Raw genomic sequence first — 10997 nt, 5'->3', positions numbered from 1 at the left:
CGGGGCGCGAAACCCGCCGCACACGGCACAGGTCATTACGGTAACAGCGCCCTTGGTCGGCTGCGGGCGAGGGAACGCTTTCAGCAGCGCACCCGGAAGCAGAGAGGCATGTGTCCCCACCCTGGCGTCCCCCTGCGACTTCCTGCTTCCGCCTGGTCACAGTCCCCGGGAGGGGTGGGAGTGCAGCATTCCAGCCAATCACGCTGCTGCCGGCTCGCCATTGGCGGAGCCCTGTATCAATCGGACATCTTTTATTTTATTTATTTTTTTGTTCCCGGATTGGTCAGCCCCGCTAGCCGGCTTGAGGGGTGGGGCTGCACTCCCCTAGGAACCCCGCCTTCCTCCCCACTCCATTGGCGACGGTGGCTGCCACTCCGATCTGCCTGGGCGCTGATTGGGTGGGGTGCTTCTCGCCGGCCCGGCGGGTAGAGCCGGGGCCCGAGCGAGGGAGCCGGCGAGGAGGCGGTGAGTGCTCCCCCCTCCCTCCGCGGTCACCTGGCGACGCCCCGGGGCGCGGGGCTCTGTCATGCCGGCGCTTGGCGTTGCGAGGCTCCGGGCCTGGGTCTGTGCGGGGGCCCGGCCCCGCCGGTGCCAACGCCGCGATTTTGTGTCCCAAGGCCCCGCTGCGCTGGACGCCCTGAGCCGCCTCCGCCGCCATGTCGGGCACCGTGTCCATCCTGCAGCAGTTCGCCAACGGCCTGAAGAGCCGCAGCGAGGAGACGCGGGCCAAAGCGGCCAAGGACTTGCAGCACTATGTCACCATGGAGCTGCGCGAGGTGCGGCGGCCCGCGGGGTCTGGGAGGCCCGGGACGGGACGGGGGGGCGGGGCAGGGACAGGGAGGAGAAGACGCCGCCTGTTTGGATCCTGGGAGGCCCCGGCATCGTTGCTGCCCTGGGGGCTCAGGGTGCTGGGGAGCGGCTCTGCCTTGGCCTGAACTCTCTTTCCTGCGCAGATGAGCCAGGAGGAATCGACCCGCTTCTACGACCAGCTGAATCACCACATATTTGAGCTGGTCTCTAGCTCCGACACCAACGAGAAGAAGGGGGGCATCCTGGCGATAGGTGAGCGCAGGGATTCGGTGTCTCTGGGAGATTTGCTCTCCACTTCCCTGTGACGCAAACGAGCTGAAGACCTGGTCTCTCCGTGCTGAGCGCTTGAGAACGTGGTCCTGAGTTACGAAAATATGGGCCGCGATGCTCAGCTTTAAGTGATCATGGTGTGCAAATAGTCTGGACTCTCTGTGGCCTCAGAGCAATAATCGTATCCTTTAAAACCCTTCGCTCAGTGGCAGCAGGTCCCACCTCCAAGGAGGAGATCAAACAACTTTTTTGCATTTATTTCTGGTGGCATCTCCCCTGATTGCCCTGTTGAGTTTTTGTTCTTGTGTGGCAGAACAGCCTAAACTTTGCAACTCCTGGGCATACAGATCAGGGGTTCCCAACCTTTTTATGCTGTGGACCAGTAAACCGTGGACCAGCAGTGATTGGCATACTGCGGGCCAGCAGCCAACCCTTTTTTATACTCGGTAGTGACCAACATACTGTGGACTCGGTTGCTAGTCCACAGTATGCTGGTCACTTTGGGACTTCCAGTCTGGCAGCCAACCCTCCTGTGGACCACCAACCAACCCTTCACAGCCTGAGGGTTGGGAACCCGTGATACAGATAACTCATATAAAAACAGTCCCTTCCAAATGGATCCCTCATTTCTGCACCATTTGCTTTTTAATAACCCGGTAAAGCTCCTTCTGGATTGAATTGAGCATCATAACCAAACCAACCCCGGTGCGCTTAGAGGTGATGGAGGTTGTTGCAGTGGGGTGGTCTTTGTTAATGACATCTCACTTTAGGCGGACAGTGTTACTTTAAAGTTACTTCTGTGAACTTAGTACTGGTGGAAGGTGCCAGCTTGACAGCCCTGGATACCAACGGCTTCTCTCTGCTGCCGCGCTGCCCCCTGCCAATGTGCCCCAAGCCAGGCCTTGAGAGACCATCTCTGGAAAGAGTACAAACTTCTCCATTCAATCCTGGGTCCATTATGGCCATATATAGATGCATGTGTGTTGGAATGGATGTGTGTTCCCAGGGTGGATCTTTATAAAGTAATACAAGGAAAATGTGACTTATGGAACCTTCTTGATGCATTTCTCTGTTTTACATAACAGATTCGAGCTTGAGAAGAATGCAGACCTTTCCTGCTGCTTAATGTTTCTGGTGGATTTGCAGTTTAGGAAGAGTTAGCAGGAATCTCTCCAGGCTGCCTAGAAAGAACTCTCTTCCAGGGATTTTGCTACTGTTTGCCACACCAACCCACTGGCAGAACTTAACCCATGCTTTCTTTCTCCCCAGCAAGTCTTATTGGCGTTGAGGGAGGCAATGCCACCCGCATCGGCAGGTTTGCCAACTACCTTCGAAATCTGCTCCCCTCCAATGACCCTGTTGTCATGGAGATGGCGTCCAAGGCTATCGGGCGCCTTGCCATGACGGGAGACACCTTCACAGCAGAATATGTGGAGTTTGAGGTGAAACGGGCTCTGGAATGGCTGGGAGCTGATAGAAATGAAGGTCGAAGGCATGCGGCAGTAAGTGTTCTTCTGGCTTCTCAGCCTTCCTGGGAACAGGCTCATGGGTAGTGGTGATGAGAACTGTGTGAGGAAGGATGCAATGAGTGGAGAGAGAGTTGGAGGGAAGTCCTAGTTGGGGAGTGGAATGGCTATTCTTCCATTTCTGAAGAGCTATGGGATGGACTAGTTGGTCTGCTGTTAATGGTGTTTGTTCTGGTGGTGCTTAGGAACCAAGACTCAGATGCTCCTGTGCCAAAGCACTGTATAAACCCAGCAGCATGCTCCCAAAAGCTTACAGTATAACTAGGCAAGACAGATCTAGCATGTGGAAGTTTTTTTCTAAATTCCCACCTCTCCCTGACCACCATTTTCCTTCCTGTCTCCAGGTTCTCGTCCTGCGTGAACTGGCCATCAGTGTGCCTACCTTCTTTTTCCAGCAAGTGCAGCCATTCTTTGATAATATCTTTGTGGCCGTGTGGGACCCCAAACAGGCCATCCGAGAGGGAGCTGTCTCTGCCTTACGTGCCTGCCTCATTCTCACCACCCAGCGGGAGCCAAAAGAGATGCAGAAGCCCCAGTGGTACAGAGTAAGGAAGGAGTTCCTTCCACTTTAAATAGCTTTCTTCTCTGTGTCAGCACACAAGATCTGGTCTAAGATAAGGCTGTTAGGTGTTGGCGCCTCTCAGTCAGGATTAAAAATATTCTGGCCTTGGGATCAACTGGTACAAAAGGAATGGGTCATATACACCAAAGTTTTATTGTGCTTTTTGCAACTTGTTGTCAGCCCTTTGACCAAGTCTATCCTAGCAGTCAGACTGTTCTCAAAAGAGCAGGTGATCAGACTGACCTGTGCTTCCCACCTTCTTTTGGTAGCAGTGTAGACTAATTTTAGGTGACATGCATGAGCATCTCCATTTCTCAATATCTTGGGACAGGGTGGTATGGCAGATGCTCAGGTCTCACTGTGCCTAATTAGCTTAATCATCCTGTTCAAGCCTTGTGTGATTACTCCACAGGGCGAACTCAGTGGCAGAATTCTTGGTATAACATCCTTGCCATTGCTCTTGGCTCTCATTGCTGCTGAAGACACTCTCAGGTAGCTGAACTCTGTTTTCTCTCTGACTCCTAGCTATACAGCACTTCACAATTTCCTGGCTGAAGCATGTAGCTCTTCCTGGAACTTACAGGTTCCCAGCACCTAGTGACATGTTGTGGTGCATTGTTCTGTTTCATGGGGCTTAGTTTCTGTTAAAATTGCTGCTGTTTATTGTTATTTTCTTTTTTAGCACACATATGAAGAGGCTGAGAAGGGTTTTGATGAGACTTTGGCCAAGGAAAAGGGTATGAATCGTGATGACCGAATCCATGGTGCCTTACTGATCCTCAATGAGTTGGTGAGGATCAGCAGCATGGAAGGAGAGGTGAGCAATTTATCAAGGTGATAGTCTGTGTATTACTGGTGGAAAGTGATACAAATTGATCAACTAAGTGATAAATGGGTACTTGTATGATGTGAACACACAAGAAAGGGTGAACTATTTAGTGTAGAGGACTACATATTCAGATGAGGTAGCATGACAGTGAAGGGGTTGGGAACAGGTGGAATATCAGGAAACTTTCTGGCAGAGAGTTAAATAAGGACTGGAACAGGCTCCTGAGTAAGAAGGTGAAAACTTCATTGCTTACAGCTTAGGACTGATTAAGTACTAGGGAATGTTCTTCTGCCTTTGTACTGAGGGACGGGCAGGACAAATAGGGATTTTTCCCTTTCTAGTTTGTTATGCCTTTCTAATCTTATCTTGAAACCTTTCTTTCTTTCTGCTGATATTGTCTACTAGCCAATTGCCCATCAGGAATGCCAGGGGAGGGGGGAGAAGTAGGTGGAGACAGAGCACCATCAGCCACCACCCTGCGCCGCTGCTTTCTCCCGAGAGCGAGAGAGGGGGGAAGCTTGCTTCTCTGGCCCCCTTGGCCAGCACCCAGTGCCGCCTCCGCCTTCAGGGAGCCCCTTGCTCCAGCTGCTGTGTTCCTACCGTCATGGTGGCGTGCCACTGTCTCCTGTCCGGAACAGTCTTGGAGCACTCTCGTTGTTTCAGATAACTAATCAGTGTATGAATAAAGCATTATGGACAGGCAGACAGACGGATTAAGGCTTTTATAATATTAGAATGAACAGATTTGGTACAGCCAAATACATTTTGATAAGGATTGGGATATGTGCCATAGGTTGCTGAGTATAGGTTCTGATCACATATGGAGCATCTGACTTCTTCAAGTAGTGCAGTGAAAGTTCTGTTATCCGGCATCTTACCAGCCATCATGCTCCACTAACCGGCATGCCAGCTTGTAAGGTAAAGTGAAACTGGAAGTACCCGTTGTGGCACTTCCAGTTTCTCTGAGCCCCCATTGCTCAGGGCAAAGCAGCCTGCGCTGTGGAGCCCCCATGGCCTGGGGGTATAGCAGGCTGTGTGGAACTTGCCTCCCTGTCCCGCTGGACCACAGGAGGGGCGGAGGGATGCCCCAGATGCAGCATGAGAAGCAGTGGCTGGGGCTGCTCAATTAACTAGCATATTTTGTTATCTGGCATCCACCGTTCTCGGGGGATGCCATATAACAGAGCTTTTACTGTAACTTGAACAAATGAAATGTGGAGTGGAAAAGCATGTGAGGACTGTGCGTTTCTGGAAAGCAGTTGAAGGTGTTCAAAGGGGGGATCAGGTTAAAGTTCAGAAGTAAACTGCTCATTCACTTGAAGCTGGATGCATTCAGAGAGGTATGCCAGACTTGAATCTCCTTTGTCTGGGGAGTAGGAGCCCTGGGTATGGGGTTCAAGTGGCATTTACTTGGAGAGTTAGGACCTTTGAAATACCCTGCCTGTCTTGTTCTGCCATGCTGGGGGACTTTCATTGCCTGTCTCTGCTGCTTTCCCACTGGAAGTATAAAGAGGTAGAATTCCTTGGAATGTCTTGCTGTTGGTCTCTTATCAGAAAATCTGTTGCCTGTTGGGGATGTTGCAACTGGAGTGGATGCCTTTGGTCCCTAATTCTGTTAGTGCTTTGTGTGTGTGTGCGCAATCTTCTATTCAGCTGTCTTTGAACCTGCTTATCTTCTATGCCTAGCGCCTCAGGGAAGAGATGGAGGAGATCACACAGCAACAGATGGTGCATGACAAGTACTGCAAAGATCTGATGGGCTTTGGTACGAAGCCTCGCCACATCACCCCATTCACCAGCTTCCAGTCTTTGCAGCCCTCCCAATCGAATGCCTTTGCCGGACTGCTGGGATACAGTGCCCACCAGGGAATCATGGGATTCGGAGCCTCACCTGTCCCAGCAAAGTCAACCTTGGTAGAGAGCCGATGTTGCCGGGATCTCATGGAGGAAAAGTTTGATCAGGTGGGTTGTGAGTGTTTCTGTACTTGCCCCCTTGAACCAGCATAGATTTAAATTCTTAAAAGCACAGCTACCCTCCACTTCCCTTGTCTGGGAAGCAGTATGGCTCAGTGATTGCATTGAAGTATCAAGGTTCGTTAGCTGTATTTGACTCTACTTCTGAGAGAGAGCAGCTTAGATTCTCTGTGCTGCAGTTTATTTCTCTCTGAATCAGATAATTTTATCTACTCCCGGGGGGAGCTGTGAGAGTCAGTACAAGGCTTTGTAGAGCACCAATTAAAAGAATGGGGAGGAGGGAAAAATATGCTCCTCCCTGAAAGCCCAATCCATCCGGTTTCAGGTATGCCAGTGGGTTTTGAAATGCAGAACCAGCAAGAACTCCCTGATCCAGATGACAGTACTCAACTTACTGCCCCGGTTGGCTGCTTTCCGGCCTTCTGCATTCACAGGTGAAGTGTTTGTTGCCTGGGTTTTGGGGATGCAGCCAAAGGTGGGCGGAGAGAGTTCCAGCTGCTTCTTCCATTGGCCTGCACACAGGTAGTAGAGCAGGGAGAAATTGCATGAGCTGGCCCTTTGATTTCTCTGAATAGCAAGGGGCCAGTTTTTTTTCAGAGAAGTGCAGCACAACATCTGTCAGGAACTTGCAGCTTTGCAAAGCCCTTGTGTGGATTACAGTGCCATAGTGCCTCGTCTCAGGCTTTCTCAACCTGCTGGGCTCTTCCCTTTCCTTCCCCGCAAACATAACTGTGGGGTTGTCACCAGTGTCCAGTCCTTTATTTCCCTATTTGGAGCTGTTGGGAGATCTTGAGGGAAAAGGAGATTATAGCTGACCTTTTAAAAGCTGTATGGGTCTTAAAGTCCAGAGTGTACCAGAAATAAGGCCTTGCTAGTATGCCTAAGATTGGCTGTGCCTTTACAGCTGTATACCAATATCTCCTAAACTGCAAACCAGTTGCCACCCTGTTGAGAAACTTTAGCATTTGTCTCCTGTATAAAACCTATAGGAAATGTCTTAACCACTGTTGCTGAGTTGTTGCTTTTTTCATATGCCTTTTCCAGGCGTAGAACCCTATGAAAGAAACTGTTGGCTTAGATGGCTAAAGCCCAGCTGGAACTTATTTTGTTGTCATTACATTTAAGTTTGTCCTTGCTGGCAGCAGCAATTTATACCAAGCCAGTGCCCATCCCCTAGTGTGTTATTTCTGCAAGGTGTCTTGCTATAAGTGATACTTCTGATGCCAGCATTCTTGTCCTCTGGTGCAGTTGCTTCTAAATAGGCCACCCTCTAAGTAATTGTCCTGGGTATTTTTTATTGCTTCACTGGCCGCTATGTGAAATACACTAATCTGCATTCTAACAGGTTCCCTGGCACAGTAGGCTGGAAGATGGATAGGGACAGGCCGCATGGTATGGCCTCCTTGTGTACTCCCTTTGCTTTGCAGCCCTATATATTTGCCACTCAAGGAATTGCTGAATGCTGTACATGTGCCTCACTAGTTATGGTTGGTAACCTATGCTTTGGCCCTGCTGCCCAAAGAACTCACAGACTGACTTCTTCCTCTCTTGCCTTAGCTGACCAGTACCTTCCAGATACCATGAACCATGTCCTAAGCTGTGTGAAGAAAGAGAAGGAGCGAACAGCAGCCTTCCAGGCCTTGGGACTGCTTTCTGTGGCTGTGGGGTCTGAGTTTCAGGCCTACTTGCCCAAGGTTCTTGAAATCATCAAAGCAGCTCTTCCACCAAAGGACTTTGCCCACAAGTGAGTGCATGGTCTTGGATAGACAACTGTTGGTAAACTGACAGACAGTCCCTTGATGTCAGTGGTGTGAAGGTGGGGTGAGGGGGTGACAGGACTGCAAGCTTTCTGAGTTAACTAGCTCTTACTGTGTCTTCTTAGGAGACAGAAGTCCATGCAGGTTGATGCCACCGTCTTCACCTGCATCAGTATGCTGGCACGAGCTATGGGGCCCAGCATTCAGCAGGACATCAAAGAGCTACTGGAACCCATGCTGGCTGTAGGACTGAGGTACGTACAAAGCTCTTCCACATGTTTTTCTGTTAGCCACTGGATGGCATTATTGGCCCTGAACAAAATAATTGTAGATTCTGAAGGGAAAGGGCCTGTAGGTATAAAAGTGAGTTGTGAAGATAGAGCAAGCAACCCTGGAGAAAAGCCCATCAAGCGCTTTCCTTGGGGGAGACAGCTATATTAGTCTTCCTGTGTTGGAGGAAATGGTGCATTGAGTGACTGCTTAGGGAAAACGCTAGAGTGCTTCACCCTTCCCTTTGGATGAAAATAAAACTGTTGTGTTACTAAACCTCCTAGGGTGTTACTGAACTGAGTCTTGTCGTGCAAAGGGGTAAGAAGTAATCTTTCAGTTGCAAGAGGTTAACATGCCATGTTCCTATGGGAAAGAGATGTTCTAAAGCTTATATCCTTCTCCTGAGAAGGGTAGATCTTGGAAGGGCAGGCCTGTGTGAGTGAGGCTTCCCTCAAAGGAGCCAATTTTAAAGAGAGGTGTTTCAGTGTGGGCTGATTTAACTTGACCCCCACCTGGAGGTGCATCAAACAGATATCTGCCATTCTCTTGTCTTTCACCTTCAGACTCAGCCCTTGGGCACTGGGAGTCATTACATATCTGGAAATTGGGCCCATGTGTTATCTACAGTATGTAACTACATTTCTGTGCTGAGCTTTGTGCCACATCCAACACAGCTGGTCAGGTCCCTTCAATACTGTCGGTGCATATATGCTATTACTTTTGGCTCCTTTGCCTTCTCAAACAAGTAATCTGTTGTCAGTGTAAAGTGTCTGAGTTCTGACTACATGTGCCACCATGTAAAAAATTCGCTCTTTGAAATGGCAGAGCAAAGTTAATTGAGGACTGGTCTCTCCAGCTTCTCAGTGCTCAGATACTCTTCTAAGTTGAAAAGCCTGAACAAAACAGAAAACCTTGGGAGGCTGATAAACTCCAGCTGTATCAGACCAATAGAAGAAAAAGGTTCAAGAGCTGGATGCTATGCCTCTAGCTTTTTCTTGCCCTCAGAGCTCAAATCTGGGGTCTCCTACTAAAAGAATCTTAACTCACCTCTGCTGGCAGCATGAGGGTGTGGGGAAAAGATGGTCTTTCAGACATCCAGCTCTCAGGCTGTGACAATTTTGTAGTCTGGAGTCAGCATCTTGTGAATTGCTCACCTCTCTGTCCATAGGATACAGGCTTGAGGCGTTCAGCTGAGCATGCACCCTGAAATAAATCTGTAGCTGCATTGTGCATGATTTGGAGCATCAAAGCAGCTTTTAAAGGCAGTCCTGTGCATAGTCCATTGCATTGGTCCCAGCTGGAAGTCCTCCATGTGGATAATTCTCAGTAGCACCTAGTGTAGCACACTGGGCTGGCATCCAAGCAGTCTGTTTTAGCTTCTGGAGGTCATGCAAGGGTAGCCAAACTCTAGTGGCAGGTATTGCTGTGGCTGTAAATGCCTGGAGCAATATTCCAATAGGCAGTGTCAAAGGCATGAACGAGAAGTAGAAACACATAACTTGTGTTGTTCCTGTCCTAATGAGCATTTGCCTGCTTCTTGTCCCCAGCCCTGCTCTGACTGCTGTGCTCTATGACTTGAGCCGTCAGATCCCCCAGCTGAAGAAGGACATCCAGGATGGGTTGCTGAAAATGCTGTCCCTTGTTCTAATGCACAAACCCCTGCGGCACCCAGGCATGCCCAAAGGCATTGCCCATCAGCTGGCCTCACCCAGCCTCACCAACATCCCTGAGGCCAGTGATGTGGGCAGTATCACCCTTGCCTTGCGCACGTTGGGCAGCTTTGAGTTTGAAGGTAAGACATGAAGGCAGTAGCAGGCTAAATGCAAGATGCATTCGAGCACTTGCAGAAAGCCTGAGCAACAGTATTGCAAGTGCAAGTGGCACACAGCCTAGTTAAGATTTCACAGAACAGTTGTCCATAAAAGCTTTCAGGTCTTCTAGGGTGGGTGTTCTCTGGGTATTTGCTGCAGAGTAGTGGGAACTTTGGAAGCAGCATGTTTTGGACACACAAAAGCAAGATGCACCTAAAAACTTTTACTAGAATCAGGATATAGAAGTGGTTGGCAAACCACCTAAACAAAATCCTAGCCTTTCCCTGCTAGACCCAGAATAATACCAACTGGCCTACTCAAGTTCTTGCTAATTCCATCTTCATAACTATTTCCCTTTGTTACCAAGCCTGCAGGTAACCTTGCAGGTTGGCTACTGATAAAAGAGGCAGAAACAGGTCTACAGCCCAACATTGTATTTGCTTGCACTTCAAAACACAAAAAAAACCATTTATTCCAAAGTCTGTCTAGCTACGCATGACAGCACAATATTAATTCTTACCTATACCAGCTGGGAAGACTCACACGGTGGGAGGAGGGTGGCATACGGATTGGCAGCAGGTCTTCTTGTATTTACTGAGTTCTCCAAATTTCCCTCCAGCCTATACTCTGTATTTATAGGTGGCTTGTTCTAATAAATGTTCTCTGATTAGTTTTATTTAGATGTCTTTCTTTCACTGAACCTTTGGGGACTTGGACTGAACCAGATCTCTTGTGAACTTGGAAGGTGTTAGTTAGTTGGGATTTATATCCTTAGGAAAGTAAAAAGGAGGGTTTCTTATCTCCCCTTTTTCTTCCTCTTCAACATTCCATTGTGGAGTGCAGTTCAACCCTGTCCCATCTCTTCTTTACCTTAGTTTATGGTCTTCTCTGACCAGGGTGTTTTTGTTTTTACAACTTACCTAAATTTTTTAACAAAAATATATCTATAGCATCTAATACATTTGATTACACCAACCACCACTACTGATATTTTAAGATAAAGCTATGATATAGTATATTTGGATTATATAATATGTGGTCTTCCCTTTATAGTGTCTCCTTTCAGGCCTTGTGCTTTAATTGTATCTAATTACTGGTTTACTTAGAGACGTTGATGGCATCCTTTACAGATGAAATGACTAGCTGGTTCAGCAAAGTAAAGGTTCCCTCTGTGGCAGGGGTGGGCAA

At 48.8% G+C, this 10997-nt stretch overlaps 1 protein-coding gene across 5 annotated transcripts in view; it reads left to right on the top strand.

The window, feature by feature from the left end:
* The first annotated feature begins 378 nt into the window (after positions 1-378).
* Positions 379-10997, top strand: part of MTOR (mechanistic target of rapamycin) — a 102933-nt gene continuing 92314 nt past the window's right edge. For 2 of the 5 annotated variants that reach the window (XM_019541686.1, XM_019541683.1), the window contains exons 1-11: positions 379-465; positions 618-776; positions 954-1062; positions 2350-2582; positions 2951-3151; positions 3851-3985; positions 5684-5959; positions 6297-6405; positions 7529-7715; positions 7854-7982; positions 9546-9790. In XM_019541686.1, coding sequence (XP_019397231.1) covers positions 657-776; positions 954-1062; positions 2350-2582; positions 2951-3151; positions 3851-3985; positions 5684-5959; positions 6297-6405; positions 7529-7715; positions 7854-7982; positions 9546-9790 — 1744 coding nt within the window. In that variant the 5' untranslated portion in view covers positions 379-465; positions 618-656. Of the gene's footprint in view, positions 466-515; positions 777-953; positions 1063-2349; positions 2583-2950; positions 3152-3850; positions 3986-5683; positions 5960-6296; positions 6406-7528; positions 7716-7853; positions 7983-9545; positions 9791-10997 lie in introns of those variants that run through there. The other 3 variants (XM_019541687.1, XM_019541685.1, XM_019541684.1) reach the window with 2 other exon arrangements.

Source organism: Crocodylus porosus, unplaced genomic scaffold (assembly GCF_001723895.1).
Source record: "Crocodylus porosus isolate Cpor-Errol unplaced genomic scaffold, CroPor_comp1, whole genome shotgun sequence".
Taxonomy (NCBI): domain Eukaryota; kingdom Metazoa; phylum Chordata; order Crocodylia; family Crocodylidae; genus Crocodylus; species Crocodylus porosus.
The sequence above is the reverse complement of the archived record's forward strand: the minus strand, read 5'-3'. Positions and strand labels throughout refer to the sequence as shown.